We start from the raw sequence: 21184 nt of genomic DNA on the forward strand, positions 1-21184 counted from the left end.
GTTACTCATTTCAACATTTTATAATAGCAAAAGAACAGAACACAAATGTCTGGTACTAGTGGAATTGCTAATGAAATTATGGCTCTTTTGCCCCAAATATTAATAGCTATTGAAGATGGTAATTAGGAAAAGCAGTATGGAAATTTTTTTATTGTATAATGAGGGATAAAAGCAGATTATGACATAAGAACTGTGGAAAACATTTGCATGCTTGTGGAAAATGACAAAGAAGACAAAATTATATTAGTACCAAATGCTTTCATGGTGGCCTTAAAATAATACCAAGAAAATAAGATAAATGAGGACCCTGAGGCCAGCCAAGGTCTGGTCTGGAGAGCAGATCCCAAGGGTGCCCCATGCCCATCAAGCCTCCCATGTCCAGGGCTGGAGTAGATGTTGGCCATGGAGCTCCTCCCAGGGCCCTAAAGCCCAACATCCCCCCCAGACTGGATCAGACCAGAAGCTCTGTCAGTACTGATGGCTCCTAAGTCCCTGGGAGAGCCAGGAGCTAGGATCAGCAGCCACACGGCCAGGAGGGATGCCCCACAGCCCACTCCAGTGTTGCCGGATATCCTGTCTCTGCTGTCCCTAAGTGTCAGATGCCACTGCCACCCGCCTGCCCAAAAGACGTGTGTCCCCATGTGAGGATTCTTCGCAGCGCCCATTGTCAGGTCTATCACAGATGGGTATGTTTGGCAGGACCTGGGCCATGTTACTGCACCCTAGCTGCAAGGGAGGCTGGGAAAGCTAATATTCTGGCTGCTGCTTAAAAAATGGGCACAAAGTTGGCCTATGATTTTAAATACATAATTTGTTCCTATAAATTGTCAGTAAAAGTAATAAATCAAAAAAAAAAAATTGGGCACAAGGGACAGAAGCTGTTAAAATGTGTTTGCCAGCTACAGTCCAGCAAGGGCCCTACCACTGGTGAGCCTGTTTGCTGGATTCCATGGCATACATTCTGGGGCACCTTTCAAGATTAGTGTGGAAACCTTACCAAGAGGATTATAAATTGGTGTAGCTTTTTTTTTTTTTTTTTGACATGTTTAGCAATGTGTATAATAAGCCTCAAAAATATTCACAGTTTTGGCCCCGTATTTCTGCTGCTCATGGTCCATACAAAATATGCACAGAGGTTTATGCACCAGGATGTTTATTACAGCATTACTGAGCATAGTGGAACATAGGAAATGACCTAGACATCACACATTAGGGGAATGAGGGATGAAGTCAGGTCGGGGGAAGGGAGACATGGGGAAAGGCAGGGCTCTGAGCCTGAGGCCACTTTTGACTGTTGCCTCTAGGTCTTCCCAGTCCTGTGTCACTGGGCCACTGACTTAAGCTCTCAGTGTCCACAGTTTTCATGTGTAGGATGGGGAGGATCGTAACACCAAACTCATAAAGTTATTTTGAGAATAAAATAGCTAATGCATACAAAATGTTTAAAATTGTGCCTAATACATAGTCAGCATCGAAAAACATTAGCTATTACTACAGTTATTAGTATATTATTTGTAAAGTTTATATTGACACATGGAAATGACCATAAAGTTGAAAAATAATGAGGAGCATTACATTAGCAATAGGATCTTAGCTATGTAAAGTGATAATGAACTATCTGGAATGTTCCCAATGATCTCTGAGTGTAGGAGCTTGTAATTTTTCTTCTTTTTTTTGATATACTTACAAGATTTTCTACAGCGAACCTGTGTAGCTTTCATAACTAACTGAATACCTACTTGAAACAGATACTTCCATTTCAAGGGGGAAATTTCCTTGAGGACCTTTCATGATATAAATCTAGACTGTTCAGGCTGGTAGAGCGCTGGCTTGCTGGGGGTGGAGCAGTGAGTTATGAATTAGCTGGACTGTTGGTGTATGGTAGGCTCTGTGGAAGGTGCTTTATCTCATTTAATCCTCCCAAAGCCTCCCTCCTGGCCTCCCCTCCACCAAGGAGTGATGTGGTTGGTCCATTCTGCTGCTGAGGAAATGAGGCCTAGACCCCAACTCCTTGGCGGAGTCACCTGGCCGCCCTGACTGCCCAGCCCAGCAGCTGCTCCAGAGCACCCCACCCATGCCAGGGGGCGGCTGCAGACTCTGGCCGGCATCCCCTGGGCATGCACCTGCCGGGAAATCTGGACGCTACCACTCATTTCTCTCCTTCACCGCGACAATGCAAACATTCTTCTGTATGACCATCTTTATGACGGTCTTTATCCTCGGCGAGCTGGCGGGAGCACCACTTCCTTATTTGCTTTGGCTGGCTGTCCACCTTCCTGTGCACACGCGGGCCTGGCGCAGCCACCTGACACCCTTCGCATCTGCCTTGGTGCTTTCATTTGACCTGGCTTATCTGAAGTGACAGCTTATTACCTTCGTGATAAAATGTTATTTTAACGACTCATTATTCCTATGATTACACTTCAGATGAAACCTTTTCTAGTATGGATGGCTTTTTAAAAAATGTGTGAACCATCTCACTGGGGAATTTTCTCTTAAGAAATCTTCCCCCAAGAAATGCAAATCAAAACTACCTTGAGATACCATCTCACACCAGTGAGAATGGCACATATTAAAAAAACTAGCAACAACAAATGTTGGCGAGGATGTGGAGAAAAAGGAACTCTTGTGCACTGTTGGTGGGAGTGCAAACTGGTCCAACCACTATGGAGAGCTGTGTGGAGATTTCTGGACCTACTAAACATAGAGCTTCCATATGATCCAGCAATTCCACTCCTAGGTATTTACCCAAAGGACACAGAAACATCAATTCCAAAGAGCACCTGCACTCCTATGTTTATAGCAGCACTGTTTACAATAGCTAAGCTTTGGAAACAACCCAAATGCCCAAAAATAGATGACTGGATCAAGAAGATGTGGTACATAGATACCATGGAATATTACTCAGCAATCAAAAAAGATAAACACATGCAATTTGCAGCAACATGGATGGCACTGGAAGGGATCATGCTCAGCGAAATAAGCCAAAAAGAAAAAGAAAAATACCGGATGGTCTCACTCATAGCAGGAATCTAGAAAACTTAAATAAGGGACCAGGAAAATGAATATAAGAAAGTGAAAATCAAAATCAACAAAAAACCATGAACCAGAGACACTTTTTGGGGGGTGGGGGGCGGGAGGGGAAGGATTGGGGTCAGAATGGGGCGTTTGCAATTGTATGGGGGAATATAAAAATAAAATTTAATATTAAAAAAAAAAAAAAAAGAAATCTTCCCCCAAGCAATACTTCTAATTACAGAGAAGGATTCCCCCCCAATTCCACCCCAGTATATAGTAATTGAGCGAGAGATGCATAAAAGAGAGCAAATGAGAATAACAAGATCTTTATCTGAGCAAGTCAATCATTTGCACAAGTAGCCTCTGGGAAGAAAGTGCCAGAGGAGGGCCTGACTAAATTGTTTGTCTTGCTCCACTGGTGACAGTGGTAAGATATCCACCGTGATCCTGACAGTTGGCAGTTTGCATTAGCAAATGGCGTTCACTTGCTGGTGATAGTGTTCTGTCCTGCCTGGCCTTTATTTGGCCGGGGATGGAGAACATGGGAGGACATCAGCTGATGAGGTAGAGACATGAAATTCAGCTTTCCTGAGATTGGAGGGCCTGTTTCCTCAGTCAGACAAACCCGGGTGTCTAGTTGTACAGGAGCCCCTGCCCCTGCTGGCCACGACCTCTCTGAAAGGCCCCCCACTGGACACAAGGGCCTCCGAGGCCACTCTTCACCCTCCCCTCTGAGGGCTAACCTGTCTCTGCGTGACAGTGAAACATTATTTTTCTCTAAGGCTCTGTTACCTCTGCAGTCACCAGGGCACCTGCTTATTTCCTTGCCTTTGGTTCCCAAAGCTGTTTTCTGAGCCACCAGCCCCTTCCAGACACAGCAGGGACAGTGTTGCCCATTATTAAGCATCTAGCCAGTGCCATTCGGTTAGATGCTGGTTTTCTAGGTGTAACTAATGAACAGTAAAATACTCAGGCTTTACAATTCAATGCATTTGACATATGTGTACAGCTGTATAACCAGTACCCAATGACATACTTTATCTTTTATTGTATTGTCATCCTCATTTGATAATTGAGGAAACAGGCTGGGAAGAGTTACTTGACCCCAGTCACCATTAACTCATGGGGGAGTGAGGTGATGAGAGCTCACCATGTTCAAAACTGCACTTGGCACATCTGCTCTGATTCAGTTAGAGCTTTGATTCCAAACTGAAAAGCCCAGGGATAGGCTTCAGGCACAGCTTGATCAGGATTCACACTGACCATTCTTTTGCCAGTACTTTTGGACTCTGTTTTCTCTGCTTTGCGCTCATTATTTGATACTTTCAAATACGGTAGCAAGAAGCCTTATCAGCTCCAGCCACGGTTCACATTCCACAGGAGGAAGGAGAGCAAATAGACTCTTGTGCTTAAGTTAGTATCTTACTTCTACAGTTCCCTGGAATTGTGTTTGTCAGTGTTGATAATTCTGTCAGAATTTTGTAATACAGAAATAATGTATACTCTACTGACAGAGTTCTTTTGCTAGAAAAGGAATGCTGGCCATTTAAAAAGAGGTTCTGTTGTTTACTTACTTCTCTGAACAGACGGTTTTACATTTCAAAGACTGTATTTGGTCCCGAAATCCAGAAGGCAGTGTATAAAAATCTAGGGGACACACAGCAAAGAAATCACCTCCCCACACAATATACTGCTGAAACTGAAGGGAACACTTACAAGGTAAAATTTTACAACAGTTTGGTTTTTTGTTAAATATGCTGTAATTAGGTCAGATAGTTAACCAATAAAAAAGTCATTTCACTGTGAATTATAAAAAGAACAAAAAAATGTTTAGTACTGAGTAGAGGAATTTTCATTGTATACATCCCTTCTCCCCAAGAAAAAAGAAAGGTTTTTTGATTAGACGAAATTTAATGAAATTACCACATTGAAGAGTAATCCTTCCCTCCCCCCCCAAAAAAAAACCCCAAAATGTTAACTATTATGCTCTCCAATGCATCTAGGGAATGGAAGACATCCTTCGCTGCTTCATCAAGGAAGGTAACGCTGAAATGATCCGCCAGATCGAATTTATCATCAAGCAGCTCAATTCAGGTTTGTTGAATGCAAAAAAATCTATGCTCTATCTTTTGAATTTTCACATATGCCAGAAAGATACATGGGATTTTTTCGAGGCACTTGTCGTATCTTGGAATTCATTCAGGTGAGCCCAAGTGAACCCACACACAAAAGTTGGACGAGGTGGTCAAGGCCAGGTAGTCCCGAGTTCAACAATCTCTCAGCATACTTTACGCTCACAGTCAGAAAAAGAATTTCGAGCCATTCTAGAATACACATTCGCTCTGATTCTCTAAGTCTCTCCCCTCCTCGTGACAGTGCCTTCCCCAGACACCTGGGATCAGATCATGAAAACAGATTCTGGTTTTTCCAGCACCCACGTGGACAGTGTCCTGATCTCCCCACATCCATTCACTCCAGACAAAAGCAGATTGCCAACTAAGAGGAGGCAATGAGAACCCCTGCTCTCCAGCTTCCTCCGTGACCATAACAACCCACATTCCATACCGAGCATGAAAGGAAGTTGAGGGAAGCCTTGGGCAGCACAGGTTGGTGGGGAAGCTCTTTCTGTGAACTGACACCTTGGTCCTGACCCGCAAACATGCCGGGGGCACCTGGCACTGCCAGCATCTGGGGCCAAGTTTGCCACTTGCAGCTCCCTCCCGACACCCAGCAGGTAAATCCAGGTAAATCTGTGCACATAAATCCAGGTGCACAGACGCTGCCCAGCATGAGGAAAGTAGCCAGTGAGGCTCCTGACCTGTACTCTGCACTTGACAGCTGGAGCAAGGCCAAGCAGAAGGGAGCCAGCCGCCTGTAGCCCTCATGTCCCGGGAGGAGGCCTGCGGGTGGCTCTTCAAACCCATGTTCACAGCCGGCTGCACAGGGCAGTCGCCTGGGGGATTTGAACCCCTCCCCCCCCAGCCCGCAAATTAAACCAGAATCTCTGGGAACGACCCAGGTGCGAATAGTCTTTACAGTCCCAGGGGACACCAACAGGCAACCGAGGGGACACATCCTGCCTCAGCCCAAGCAGAAAGGGGGAGACGATGTTGGAGGGGGTCCTGCTCCCCCGGAGGCCGTGGGTGCAGCGGCCTGTGTGGGCTCCCTGTCGTCACGGGCCACCCCCTCTGTGGCTCACGGAGCAGGTCTGCTTTGACCCAAGTTCCGGTGGGCGAGGAACAGAGCTTTATTTTCTACGACTTTGTCTCTAACTTCGAGCCCCATCCCGCTGGCCTGCATGATAAAAACAATGAATGGAAATAAGCCCTTAACCGCAGCCCTGGCTGAGGTGGCTCCCTAACCTCTCTGCGTGGGCCAGGCTTTGGGAGGCAGCGGGATGTGGGGAGAAGCTGTTCCCTGTCTGCACCGGGCCGCTGACTGTCCTGAGACCTCCCCCGGGCCAGGGCCCTGCAGCTTCAGGGTCACGTTTGGGCTGGGCGTTTGCTTCAAGCCGACCCTGTTCGCCCCGTGGAGACACACCACACACGTGTCCTTGCCAGTCTCCCTCCTTCCTGGCAGCCACAAAGCAGAGCGAGAACACCTTTGCTCTCCAGCCAAAAGCCAAAAAACTGCTCTTTTTTTTACCTAAGGCTGGTCCTCAGACCAGTGAGCTGAAGAATGTGAAGTCAGTTTACCATTTGGTCAGGGACATGCCTTGGCAAGTTCTTGTGGGCAGAGCTAACGCTTAACCACTTGTGTATTCAGGTAAGGCCCAGCTCAGTGGGTGCCAGTAACCAGAGTGCCTAAGGTTTGGGCTTCGTCATCGCAAACATCTGTATCCACAGGTCGTGGCAGGACCCCAGGGGCCGTTGCCCAGGAGTCTGCTGCTATGACCCCAAACTAGAAAGTCATTGAGCAGTGGGTGGGGGCGGGGGGTGGCCCAGATGCACACACACCTCCCTCATGCTGCGCCATCCACGTCAGGTCAGATGGAGTCAGTCAGTGCAGTGCTGAGACCTGGAGGAAGGGGTTCCCATCCCATCGAGTCTTCTCAGTGGGAATCAGCGGCAGAGTGTGAAGCTGTAGTGGTTTATTAGTCAAGGCTGGAAAGACATCGCCATCATCTGTGTTTAGAGCATTGACTTTCTTGTTTCAATTTAGTGAACATAAAACATGTGTTTGGGTTTTTGTACATTCAAGGTCAACCTCAATCCCCTAGAGCTATTTTCCCAAGGCAGTTTTAAAGTCTTCAAGTATAAAAATCCCAGGTGAGGTACCTGGAGCCACAGGGAGGAAGGACTGCTCTGAGGAAACCTGAGGCCCCAGGGGGCACAGGACAGGCAGAGGGGAGCCGCTGACACTGACCGGCCACCAGAGGGGACAGGGAGACCTTAGAGGTCACGGGGCAGGAGCAAGGTGGCAGGTCCCACAAGCAAGGACTACCCTTGGCCCATGCCTGTTAGGTGTTGGATTGAGGGCACCTCATGGGGTGCTACAACCCAGGCAGCAGTGTGGAAGCAGGGGTGGTGTCCCCATCATCCCAGAGAGCAGGGGCTGAGGAGCTACTTCAGGTATCAGCCCTGGAATGTTCTGGGGAGCTGGGTGGGTCTGGACCAGCAGGCTTAGTGGAGAGGATGTGGCTGGTCTGGCCTGTGGCCTCGTGAAATGTTTGAGATGCATTTTAAAAAAGGGTTTTTTGGCCTCCCCGGTGGCGCAGCGGTTGAGTGCTGGCTGGATTGCGAAGCTGCCCGCAGCCTCTGCAGCGCCGGTTCGATCCCCGGCTGCTCCCCGGCCACTGGAGGAGGGTCCCACATGGCGCACAGACCTCTCCTGCTGCCCGCTGCTCCCCTCAGCAGTGTACTTCGGTCCTTCTGCCTGCTCTGCTCCCCGCTCTGGCTCTGGTGAATTCTCTCACCCTCCCGCGCTTCTGACTGTATCAGTGCTTGTATAAATAAATAAATAAATCTTTGGGGGGGGGTATAAATAAATAAATAAGGGAGTTTTCTAATATGAAAATGAGAGGTTTTGGTTGGCGAGTATAGCAGCCACACCGTTTCGAAAGCCAGTCACTGAGAGTGAAATGGTGGCTGTGTCGGGCAGGCCGGGAGTAGAAGCTTGGCAATTACGCATCAACCCAAAGGCAGAGGACGTCACATCACCATCTGCAAAGTGGCATTTGTAACTAAATAACATTCCAGGAAAATGGCACAGCCCACAAGAGGCGTGGAGGTGTCCCCAGAGAGTGGGGACAAGTTAGTGACCTGCTGGCCTTGGTCCAGCGAAGTCATTTCCTTGAGAATAAAAGTCTCCACAGAGGTCAACGGGTGTTCTGGGCCTTCTGCATACTCCCTTCTAGGACATGCTTTGGGTGCTTGAGTCAGTGAGTGACTGCTGCCTTCTTGAGTGTGCCAGGCAATCCCAAGAAGGGCCTTGGGACCTTCTTCCCACTTTCTGTTTGACTTTCTTTCCTGCTCTCTCAGACTTTCTTCACTTTGATGTCACCCATTCAAGAAGTGAGTGATAAAGAAGAGATGAGGAGGGTACCAGTAATTCAGGTGTCCCTGGGGACTCCCAGCCCAGCGCGGTGGGGGAGAGGCCCAGCCTGGCCAGCCTCGTTCACTCGGCAGCGGACGCGCCCGTCATCAAAATCGCTGCACACGCTCAGAGTGTTCTGGATAAAACGCTGAGCATGTTCAGGGAAAAGGAGACCTGCCAGTGAGGGGATCAGGGAAGCCTCATGGAGGAGGAAGGAGCCACCGTCTGGGTGAGGCGTGCTGTGTGCCTGCCCCGGGGCCAGGGGGGCTGAGTTCAGCGTGTTGTCAAGGCCCCCCGACCGCCCTGGGACGCAGCCTGGGTAGTAGCCACTTTACACAGAGCCTCATTTGTTCTCTGAGCCCTCGGTGCTTCCAGTGTGTCCCTCCTCTGTGGGATCCACCTTTGTAAGGTCTACCAGTGAACCATGACCCCCGCCGTCACCACTACCCCTGGCCTCTGTAGGAACATCATGGGACTTAGAAATAGACTCAGGGGGCCTCCCCGGTGGCGCAGCGGTTGAGCGCTGGGTTGCGAAGCTGCCCGCGGCCTCTGCGACACCGGCTCGATCCCCGGCTGCTCCCCGGCCACCAGAGGAGGGTCCCACATGGCGCGCAGACCTCTCCTGCCGCCCGCTGCTCCCCTCAGCAGTGTGCTTCGGTCCTTCTGCCTGCTCTGCTCCCTGCTCTGGCTCTGGTGAATTCTCTCACCCTCCCGGCTTCTGACTGTACCCAGTGCTTGCATAAATAAATAAATAAATCTTTAAAAAAAAAAAAAAAAAAAAAAAAGAAATAGACTCAGGTTGAATGTCTGGCCCGTCTCCCACTGGGAGTGTGGTCATAATCCAGCTCATTACCCTTGTTACCCTCTCTGTGCTTCCGTTCACATCTATAAAAGGCAGAGAAGAGTCAACAAACCTTTGTGAGGGTGCAGTGAAGTAGCACGTGTGGTGACCTCCAGCAGCTCTGAGCTCTGATTCCAGTTTACTTGCTTCCCTTGAATTCCTTTCAAATTATACATTGGTTTTAATTTTTCTCACACTGCTATAAATGTGTCCTCATAGAATTAGGGAGATTTGTTTAAAATTGCTTAGCATGAACTCTTTTTTTTAAAGATTTGTTTGTTTATGCATACAAGAGCTGGGGTGCAGGCCAGAGGTGTGGGGGGTGAGAGGATTCACCAGAGACAGAGCGGGGAACAGAACCGGTGGCTCTACTGAAATCCTCTGCTGAGGGGAGCAGCGGGGAGACAGGAGAGGTCTGCTGCGCCATGGGGGTAGCTCCCTGGCCAGCAGGGATCGAACTCATGCAGCAGTGGCTGCGGACAGCTTCACAGTGCTGTAGCACGATTTTAAACTCTGGAAAGGCACCAGGGACACAACAGTTTGCTGTCCCGAGGTCTCGGGTGGGGCTTGCACGTGTCAAGAGAGGCTAAAGGACTTCTTTGACGAGGCTCCCACGGTGTCACAATTATCTCTTGATTTTTTTTCTTTGTAGAAGAGCTACTGGAGGATGCTCTTGAATCTGATGACGACGAAGATGAAGATGATGAAGTAAGTTGGAAGTTCCCCACACACACACCAAATCTTTTCTGAATGTCCTCCCTACCTTGAAAAATGAGTCCGGAAAAGCGGGTTTTTAATCCGGCTGCACAATTTCCCACAATTCTGCCAGTGAGCCAGCATTCAGCTGGGTGGTTTTTCTGCTGGTGCCTGTCCGAGCTGGCTTCACCACCTCCGCGTGACCTCTGATCATTCAGTGGTCTGGCCTGGACTTCCTTCGAGGCTGGCAGCTGGGCTCTGAGAGGGAAGAAGTGAAGCTTCCCGTCCTCTTCTGGGTTCAGCAGTCCCACAGCTGCGTCTGCTCAGGGCACATCATGGGGCCAGCCCAGACTCCACCTGCAGGAGGGCTCAGGAGCAGGGCTGGCCGATGCCATGACTGAAGACCACACGTTTGGGCGGGGGTGGGGGGGGGGGCTTGTGGTCAGCAAAGAGAAGCAGCACATTTGGGGCTACGGGAGGCTGAGAGATAAGTTGTTCACCTGAGCCTCCTTGAGGGCCTGAGCCTCTGCCAGCTCTCGCAGGCAGGAATGTTGTGCGTGGAGGCTCCAGGTGAGAATCTCTGCTGTAGGATGAGTCCTGGGCTGGGTTCAGAACCCGTAAAACCGAACACTTTACTCTGTTGTTTCCACTTTTCTGGTATGGGTTTCCTCAGCTGTGAAAAATCTGCTCACCTGGTTTTTAGAGCGTGAAGATTCAGAAGTAATGTGCTGGGTCCTGTAAAATGGCAGAGAGAATGGCCACTGACCGGCTGTGGAGGGGTTTTCGGATGATGAACCTCTGACCGTTTTCCCGGCCTGGGAAATGCTCGCAGGCCGACCTGTAAGAACAGACCCTGGTTCTCTGTGCTGACACGTGACTTCGTTCTGTGGGGAGACTGGGGGCAGTTGCTGCTGAAGTGAGTGCTCGAAAGTGGATGCCTATTTGGGGCTGTGGTCTGTCAGCTCAAAGTTGCGTAAAAGCCAGGTTTTTCCTCACTGGCGGCATCTCTGTTAGGAGCCTCCTCCCCCCTCAAAGATCTGCAGGTGCGGCTCCGTGCCTGCTCTTTTCTCTGCGACCTGAAGGTGGCGGCAGCGGGTGTTCCTGCTCCCGGGGCCTCGTCGGGGCCTGGCGGGTGGGCCACCTTCTCCCAGCCGGTCCTGCCCAGAGGGGACCCCAAAGGGAACAGCCTGCGCTCACACAGAGAGCTGGTGCAGTAAAATCCGGTTTACAACCGGGGTCAGCAGACTTTTCTGTAAAGTGGAAGACATTTTTGGTTTCGTGGGCCACATAATCTGTTGTAGCACAGAGTAGCTTTGGGCAGCCCATAGCTGGGAGACCCCAGCTGTGCGTCCTTAGGACTTTCCTTATGGACACTAAAATTTTAATTTCATGTGATTTTTCTGCTTTGACCCCACTTTGTGCCTGGCCCTTCAGTACTGATTTAAGTTATATATATTTTTTGTTTGTTTGTTTGATTTTAAAGATTTATTTATGCATACAAGAGCTGGGGTACAGGCCAGAGGTGTGGGGGTAGAGGATTCACCAGAGACAGTGGGGAACAGAACAGGCAGACGGACTGAAATCCACTGCTGAGGGGAGCAGTGGGCGAGTCAGGAGAGGTCTGCCTCGCCATGTGGGCAGCTCCCTGGCCAGCCGGGAATCAAACTCATGCTGCTGCAGAGGCTGCGATTTTTTCATAGGTTTTGTCTTAACCCTTGCGCCACCAGGGAGGCCCTTAAGTTATATTTTGGGTTAGCATCTTTTTATTTAATTTCAGTAACTTCTTGTCATGGTGTCCAAAAATTCCTCTTAGTTATTTCCCCTTCCTGTGTTATTCTTTTGGGGTTTTAGTTTTGTTTGTCTGTTGTATTGCTATTATCCCTTTGTTTTGTATTTCAAGTGTTCAACCATTCTGCTAAATGCAGGGAATTCAACTTTTGGAAATTTTCCTGTGGTAAAATAGTATCGTGGTAAAATGGAAAAACCTACAGGTTTTCTCTGCAGTGTAGGGAAAAACCCAGTTCTTTCCTACTGTGCATGTCTCCCCTGTGAGTCTCCTTTACCTCACACACAAAACATTTCCCTCTGGTCACCGAACGTGTAGAAGTTTGTCCCACCCCGAGCAATTGGCTGCAGCACCAGCCAGGGGTCCCCCAGTTTAACTCAGTGCTGGCTCTGGCACCCCGCCCTTGGGTTCACAGCCCAGGGAAGCACTGGTTTGCCCGCTCATCATCGAGGACGTGATGAAGGGTGCGGGTGAATACTGAGGTGGAAAAGGTGCACAGGGAGGGCTTGTGGGGAGGCCCGGGGGGCTTCACACCTTCTCCTGTCTTGCCCCCACCCCTCCATGTGCTCACCCGCCTGGAGGCTCTTGCAACCCTGTACTTGGGGGCTCTTAGGGAGGCTTCACCCCATAAGCATGAGCTCCACTTTCAGCCCTTCTCCCTTCATGAGAGAATGGGCAGGGGGAGCTGAAAAGTACAGGCTTCCCACCATGGCTTGGTCTTTCCAATGACCGGCTCCACCAGGAGCCCCCCGCCATTCCCCCCTGGCCGCCACCCTGGACACCCCCCACACTGCCACCACCCAGGACAGGACCAGGACTGCAGGAGAACTGTGTCAGGGACAGAGGCCAAAGATCCAATGTCAGAACAAAAGACGACCTTGGTGATCTTATCACCCAGGACAGGGCAAGGGTTTTACGAGTTCTCCGCCAGGAGGAAGGCGTCACTTAACAAACCTTCCGGCAAGGGCAGGCTGCACACGCGAGGGTGACCCCCGGCAGCGCTGCACAGCCCCGAGCGCGGCGCGCTGTGCGTCCTGTGTGTGTGTGATCGCAGCCTGTGACGCTCGCACAGTGACACAGCAGCGAGGAGCTCGCCCCCGCGGCGGAGCAGTGCATGACTGTGTGGTTCTTATCACACATCCAGCATCTCAGTAATCTTCTGTAGGTGGAGGAGTATAGGATCCTTTCCTTTTGGGAATTTTTGCTACTCCACAGATTTTTTTCTTTAAGAGAGTGGTGTTTTTAAATGTTGTGATACCTAGAATCCAGAAGATTCCTAGAAGGGGTTGCATTAGGAAATCATAAGGAAAGGATCTGCCATTCAGGGTCCAGACTTGACTCTTTGTGATGAACTTGGATCACAGATCCCTGAATCTCCCCCATCACCATCCCGCTCAGGCACTGCAGGCCTCAGGGAGGGGCTGGCAAAGACGGAGGTCACCCAGTTTTCACCCAGGGCAGGTGTTACTTTTTAAATTAGAAAGAAAAAAAGTGACAGACTAAAGGAAATTTTCCAAAGATTATTTGAGCAAATTGCATGGTCATTGGAAATGCGGCTGCCACCTCCCAAGGTGACAGCCATGAAGGAGAAGGCAAAATCATTCCAGGGCCTTAGAGTTATTCGTCACCTTGCTTAGCAATGTAAAATGTTTCTAAAAATTAATATTTAGATCCAAAACAAAGATAATGGAGCCACTGTTTAGAGTTAGCTGCCGAGGGCCCCTAAGGATAAAATAGGGTGGGTCCAGAGGCCAGGATGGATTTTGCTCCTGGGCCTCACACTGAGCTGAAACCTGTGCCTTGAAACGCGGGCCCCTGGGCCTGATGCCCCAGAAATTTCTCAAGATTCCCCCACAAATGCAAGCTCTTATTTTTCTAATTTTTTAAAATGCAATTGCTAGTTCTGGTGTGTTATGTGTTGAACATACGTGTATTTATATGCAAAAAGAAGATTTTTTCCTGACTTGTAGACTGTCTAGGATGCTGTCAAATGGAGAAAGGGAAGTTGCAGAGTAACAGGAGCAAATTGGTTCTGTATGGGGAAAAACAAACATATAAACACATACCTTTTGAGTTACAGATGTGCTCATGTACACATACCTCAGTAAGGTGTGGAAAATTACATCCTCTCTGTTGACATCAGAGACTTCCGGCAGGGACTAGGGCTGAGGAAATGAGAGTGAGATGAGGAGAGGCTCGGCCGATAGGGCTGAGAGCTGCAGACTGTCTCAGGAGTGAGAAGTGAAGATGGGGGCAGTGGCCAGCGGGCAGTGACTGTACTGTCCACTGAGAGGAAAACAGCCACCTGGGCCTTAGGAGTGGGTGGGAAGCGAGAGATGGCGAGTCTTTCCTGCCCGTCCCACAAACTTGGCCTTGAGCCAGAGAACAGAGTTGGATGGTGGCTAAGGGGGCATTTTTGTTTTATTTTGGGACAAACCTAAACCTGCTCAGGGAGGATCCAGCTGAGGGGGAGAGGTTGGCATCAGAAGGATGGGTGTTTTCATTATTTTTTTATTTTATTTTATTTATTTTTGTGTAGAACTGGGATGTAGGCCAGCGGTGCCGGGCGGGGGGAGGGGGCGCAGGGAGGCGGGGGAGAGGTGAGAGGATTCAACAGAGATAGAACAGGCGGATCCACTGCGATACACTGCTGAGGGGAGCAGCGGACAAGACAGGAGAGGCCTGCTGCGCCATGTGGATCAGCTCCCTGGCTGGAGATCAAACTCAGGCTCTTGAGGTGACAGCACTGACTTAAGTTCTGCGCCACCAGGGAGGCCCCGTTATTTTCTAAATCTCTTCTTATGCTCTCTCAGCCCACAAGACCCCTGACCCATTTAAACTCCCAGGTAATAAAGCCATCACTAGACACGCTTAGTGGTACACACCAGACACACGCAAGAGAGCGGCAGCTGAAGCCCAGTCCCATCCAGTGCTTCGGAGAGACTTATTACCTAACACAATGTATTTTTATATTAAACATATGTAATATGTTACACAAAGACCTGTGGTAAATCCCAAGGCTCAGGGGCCCTGGGCTTCGTGCTCCAGCACCAGCAGCTCTTGTTTCCTCATTGCAGTTTAAGGCGCGGTTCCTTGCGGCCAGCTCATAAATAGCTTTGTAAGTGGAGACGACAGACCGTCCCATGCTATTCTATTCTGATTTCAAGACAAATATTCTCTCTTCTTAACAAAATAGGTGTAGGTTCCCCAGGGAGGCCGGCCGTGGCCTTGGCTTGCTGGTGGCCTCACAACTGACCGCCCTCGGCTCAGCAGCTTCCTTCTCTACAGACTCCTCAAATCTGAGTCATTCGTTTATTTAATCAACAAATATTTGACACTCTTGAAATAGAATTATTCTAGGAAGTAAGAGAGAAGGGATGCAAATGAAGCAGGACGGAGGTAGAGGTAGTGACCATCCTCTGCTGTGTGGCTTCACGCCCCGCTGGGCTCTGCCCTGGCACCTGACGTGGGGTCACACGTCCCTCCCCGCAGCAGCCCCGAGGTGGGTCCCGTTGCTACCCCACTCCACAGATGGGGAGATGGAGAAAACTCTTCACTTACCAAGTCCACGCAGCTAGTAAGTAAGCAACGGAGCTGAAGACTGTGCACGCCGGAACCCCTGACCAATCTTGTTTCTTTTGAGACATATGTAAACATTTGGTAAATGATAGAAAATAAACAAATGAATATAGATTCATAAATGTGATAGAAACAGGAAGTGCTACGGAAATTCCAAGCACTCAGAAAATTCTGGAAGATGGTTGTCTCAGCAGGACTTTCTTTGCTGGTTTAAGGGTAGGGGTCAGTGGGATGGACTGAAGAGGGGGCTGATGGGGAAGGCAGGAGAGGCAGCTTCCAGGGGAGGCAGTGCCGGCGTATCCGCTGCCTTTCCTGGGATCCACATCGCCACCCCAGAAACCCCTGTTAACAACCTAACAAGTATATTTACTTTTAGACTTTTCTTTTTTTTTTTTTTAAATTTATCTATTCATGCATACAAGAACTGGGACACGGGCCAGAAGTGGGGGGGGGGGCAGGGGGACGAGAGGATTCACCAGAGACAGAGCGGGGAACAGAACAGGCAGACTGACCGAAATACACTGCTGAGGGGAGCAGCGGGCAAGACAGCAGAGGTCAGCTGTGCCATGTGGGTTGCTCCCTTGCGGGCCAGGGATAGAACTCGTGCTGCAGAGGCTGTGGACAGCGTCATAGGTTGCATCGTAACCCCTTGCACCACCAGGGAGGCCCCAGACTTTTCTTATTAGATATACTCACACAGTGCACACACATATGTGTATTTTAGAAAACCAGAGAACATAGATACAGATATAGGCAGGCATGTTTGTAATGTTGCTTTTTTCTCTTGTTAATATTTCCTGGAGATACGTCTAAGTCAGCCAGGATAACAAATTGGTTCTTTTTAATGCTGTCAATGTACAGTTTTCCAGATTTTTGCCTCTTCAAACAGTGCTGCAGAAAATGGCATTGTAAATAGATCCTTATGTACTGCTGCTTTTATTCACATGGGCTTCTGTTGCTGCGTTCAAGTTGTTGTGTGCTTTTAATTGTAATAGATTTTGCCAGATTTCTTTTCAAAAAGGCTGTAATAAATCAGATTTCACTCACATTTCCACCCGCAGTAGGTGCTGTTATTCTTTTTATGTTTTATCAATCTAATCATGGCAAAGTGTGATTTCATTGTTGTTTTAACTTGGCATCTCCATTGACTAGTGAATTTGAGTGTCTTTGTTTATTTGATTGGACGTTTGGATTTGCCATGCAGTTGTTTCCTGTCCATATCCTTTCTCTATTTTTAAAATTGTCCTTCCATGTCAGTTCATATGAATTTTATTTATATTATATATTGAACCTTTCTTGCAAATATTTTAAAGATATATTTGAAGATATATCTTTTACTTATTGACCTATTTTTATAATGCTTTTTGGCATAAATCTTTTAAAAAATCTTTTTTATGATAAATATATTGGCGTTTCTTTTATAGCCCCTGGGTTTGCTGTCCTGATAAAGGTTTCCCTTAACCTTTATTTGTAAAGATAGTCTCCTAGATTTTCTTCTAAGACCACTGCTTCATTTGAATTTTAATTATTAAATATTTTATCTGTGGAAAAGCAAATGTAGGTAATGCTTATGTGAGGTTTGAAGTAACTGTTCTCAAAGTTCTCATTTTATGATACTTACACTCATAATTATTGAAGACTTTTTGTTTATGTATATTGCTTGTAGTTACTTGCTGAATTAGAAAGAATTTAAAACTGATAAAACGTTCAGGTTAGAGAATAGTTGTATTCTCATATCTGTGTTGTATTCTCATATCAAATAGCATGTTTGAAGGATATAAAGAAAATCCAGCCTAATGCATGTTTGTTCTTAGGGATATTTTAATGGCCTTTTCAATAGAGATTTTTTTTAAGATTTATTTATTTATGCATACAAGAACCGGGGTACAGGTCAGAGGGGTGGGGGTGGGGGTGAAAGTATTTACCAGAGACAGAGCGGGGAACAGAACAGGTAGACTGACTGAAACACACTGCTGAGGGGAGCAGCAGGCAAGACAGGAGAGGTCTGCTGCGTAATGTGGATAGCTCCCTGGCCGGGGATGGAACTCGTTCTGAGTGGCTGCAGACAGCTTCATAGGTTGCGTCCTAACCCCTTCCACCACCAGGGAGAGCCCGACAAGTGATAGTTTAATAAAGGATATTTGCAGTGTGGCACCAGAAACTGTATCAACAAACCTTTTGCATTCCGCTATTTAAAATCAGTTCTTCTAACTTGCATATTGTTTATTTGATTTATTGCCTGTTCATTGTTAGTGTGTAGAAATACAATTGATTTTAGTATATTGATCTTGTATCCTACAACCTTACTATTAGCCCTAAGAGTTTTTGTTTGTTTTATTTTGTGAATTCCCTAGGATTTACTGTATGTAACACTGTGTCATCTGTGGTTAGAGCAAATTTCTTCCTTTCCAGTCTAGATGTTTGTTTGTTTGTTTGTTTTCCCCAGTTCCTCCATGTGCTCAGATGTCTGACAAGATGGTAGCAGGTTCTGTGTAAATTAGACATTTTAATATTTTCTTACTTTTCATAGGCTTTTTAAAAAATATTTATTTTTTGAAGTTTGATTTATTTATGCATACAATAACTGGGGTACAGGCCAGAGGTGCGGGAAGTAAGAGGATTCACCAGAGACAGAGTGGGAAACAGAACAGGCTGACTGCCCAGTCTAGATGTTCTTTAATATCTTTTCTTACCTTAATTGTTTTGGGTAGAACTCCCAGTTCAACAGTAAATAGAAATAGGGAAAGTTGACACCTCTGTTTCTTTCCTCATCTTAGGGAGAATGTTTTCAGTCTTTCACTGTCTAGTATGACCTTAGCTATCGGTTCTTCATAGAAGCTCATTATCGGGTTAAGAGAATTCCCTTCTATTCCTAGTTTGCATTTTGTCAAATGATTTTTCTGCATCAGTTGAAATGATCACATAGGGTATGTTTGCTTTTGTTCTATTACTATAGTATACTTTGTTGATTAATTTCCATATGTTGAACCATCCTTGAATTCCAAAGATAAATCTCACTTCATTGTGCTTTATTAATCCCTTTTGTACATTGCTGGATTTGGTTTACTAATCAAATCTTGTTGAGGATTTTTTTAACTTTATTCATAAGGGCTGTATTTTTAACTCTCATGATATTTTTGTCTAGTTTTGATATCTGGGTAATATTTAGCTATCTGGATAATACTGGTCTCATAATGAGTTGGGAAATTTTACCTCCTCTTCAGCTCTTTGGGGGAGTTTGCAAAGGGCTGATTTTAATTCACCATTCATTCAGTTAAATGTTTGGAAGGATTCACCAATGAAGACTTCTGGATCTGGACTTTTCTTTCTAGGAAGTATTTTAAATTACTGACTTGATCTCATTACTTTTAGGTTTATCTTTTCAGATTTTTTACTTCTCTTGAATTAGTTTCCATAATTTGTTTCTTTTTCCATAACTTGCTGTTTTATAGTTGTTTATCAAATTCTCATATGATCCTTTTTATTTCTATAAGGTCAGTAGTGTCCCATCTTTTATTTCTGATTTTAGTAATTTGTGTCATCTCTTTTTCTTGGTCAGTGAATATTGACTGAACTTTGTGTCCCCTACCATTCATATGTTGAAGCCCTATCCTCCAGTGTGACTATATTTGGAACTAAGATAGGACCTATAAGGAGATAATTAAGGTTAAATGAGATCCGAGAGCTAGAACCCTGATCTGATATGTCCAGTATCCTTAAAAGAGGGGACACTACAGAGAAATCTCTCTCACCACCTCTTGAAAACATAGTGAGAAGGTGTCTGTTTGCAAACCAGAAAGAGAGCTCTCATTTGGAAGCAGATCAGTCCACATCTTGCACTTCCCAGCCTCCAGAACTGTGAGAAATAAATTTCTGTTGGGTAAGCCTCCAACCTATGGTATGCTATTATGGCAACCCCAACTGACTGAATACAGTCAATCTAGCTAAAGACTTGCCCATTTAGTTACTCTTTCTAAAAACCACTTTTGTGTTTGTTAATTTTCTCTATTTTGTTTTTCTATTCTCATTTATCTTTTTTATTTTCTTCCTTGTGCTCATCTTTTTCTGGGTCCTTAAAGTGTACAATCAGGTTATTAATTTAGAGATCTTTTTAATTTTTATCTTTTAGATTGTTCTCCTTTTCCCCATTATTTTCTATGCCCAACAATTTTTTTAGTAATTCAAAAGTAATTACTAAGGTTATTCAATTATAATTACTATACTGAACAATCATAGGTTCCTTGCCTACCACTACCTTCTCTGATATCTCCTTGTCCCTTTCTCTCCCCCCTCCTTCTTAACCTCAGAACCCTCATGGGCACTGATTAATATCCGCTAGTTTTCATAAGTATTTTACTTTGTTGAATCATCTACTATGTAAATGTCCAGTATTTGTTTTTATCATTCTGACATACTTTATTACAATAATTTTCTCTTTTTTTTTTAAAGATTTATTTATTTATGCATACAAGAGCTGGGGTGCAGGCCAGAGATGCAGGGGGTGAGAGGACTCACCAGAGACAGAGTGAGGAACAGTACAGGCAGACTGACTGAAATACAGCAGCAGGCGAGACAAGAGAGGTTTGCTGCGCCGTGTGGGTTGCTCCCTGGCCGGCCAGGGGTCGAACTCGCGTTGCAAAGGCTGTGGATTGCTTCATAGTGCAGTGCTTAACCCCTTGTGCCACCAGGGAGGGCTCTGCAATAATTTTCTTTTTTTTTTTTTTTTTTTTTTTTTACTGATACAAACACTGGGTACAGTCGGAAGTGCGGGAGGGTGAGAGAATTCACCAGAGCCAGAGCGGGGAGCAGAGCAGGTAGAAGGACCGAAGTACACTGCTGAGAGGAGCAGCGGGCGGCAGGAGAGGTCTGCGCGCCATGCGGGACCCTCCTCCGGTGGCTGGGGAGCAGCTGGGGATCGAACTGGTGCTGCAGAGGCTGCGAGCAGCATCGCAACCCAGCGCTCAACCGCTGTGCCACCGGGGAGGCCCTGCAATAATTTTCTTAATCTTCCTCCGTTTTGCTGAAAATGACTGTCCTAATAAAATGGACTGAATTGTCTTCCATAACGTGACAGACCACATCTTCTTGATCCACTCATCCATTGCTGGACATTTAGGCTGCGTCCATGCCCCAGCTATTGTAAATAATGCTGCTATGAACATTGTGGAATAAGTGTTTTTTTGTGTTGATGTTTTCATATTCTTTCATTAGATGCTCAGAAGTAAGATTTCTGAGTCCTATGTTATTTCTTTCTTAGTTTTTTTTAAGTTTAATCCAGGTGATTTTCCACATTGGCTGTACTAGTTCACATTCCCACCAACAGTTTAAGTGTTCCTCTTTCTCTGACTTCTCTCCAGCACTTGCTGGAGGTGTCTATAAATTTCTCTCTGTGTACTGCTTTTGCTGTATCCTGTATGTTTTAAAATTATATTTTCATCTTCGTTCATCTCAAAATATTTTTCTCATTATTTTTCTTTGACCCATTGGTCAGAGAGTGTGTTTTCATCAAAGCCACTAAGAACAAGGCTGTTGACACTGAGCAAACTCTCAGGCCAATAAAGACTGGCCCTGTGAGAGGAGTTTCCGAGGAACTGCCGGGCAGGTCAAATAATGACCATTATCTGGGGATGGTGCTCAAAACCTGTGCTGTTTTCGCCAGTAACTGCCTGTCTGCTGGTTTTCATTTTGGTTGCAGGGCTGGTGGGTTCTTTTTTTTTTTTAAGATTTAT

General features: G+C 46.7%; 1 protein-coding gene across 4 annotated transcripts in view; it reads left to right on the forward strand.

Moving 5' to 3' along the window:
- The window catches only part of ARMC9 (armadillo repeat containing 9), a 136984-nt gene that overhangs the window by 64279 nt on the left and 51521 nt on the right, over positions 1-21184 (forward strand). For all 4 annotated transcript variants that reach the window (XM_037524213.2, XM_054700155.1, XM_037524215.2 and 1 more), the window contains 2 exons: positions 5022-5112; positions 10047-10102. In XM_037524213.2, the coding sequence (XP_037380110.2) occupies positions 5022-5112; positions 10047-10102 (147 nt within the window). The remainder of the gene's footprint in view (positions 1-5021; positions 5113-10046; positions 10103-21184) is intronic.

The sequence above is a fragment of the Talpa occidentalis genome, unplaced genomic scaffold, assembly GCF_014898055.3.
Source record: "Talpa occidentalis isolate TD23 unplaced genomic scaffold, MPIMG_talOcc4v2.1 talOcc4.3, whole genome shotgun sequence".
Taxonomy (NCBI): Eukaryota; Metazoa; Chordata; class Mammalia; order Eulipotyphla; family Talpidae; genus Talpa; species Talpa occidentalis.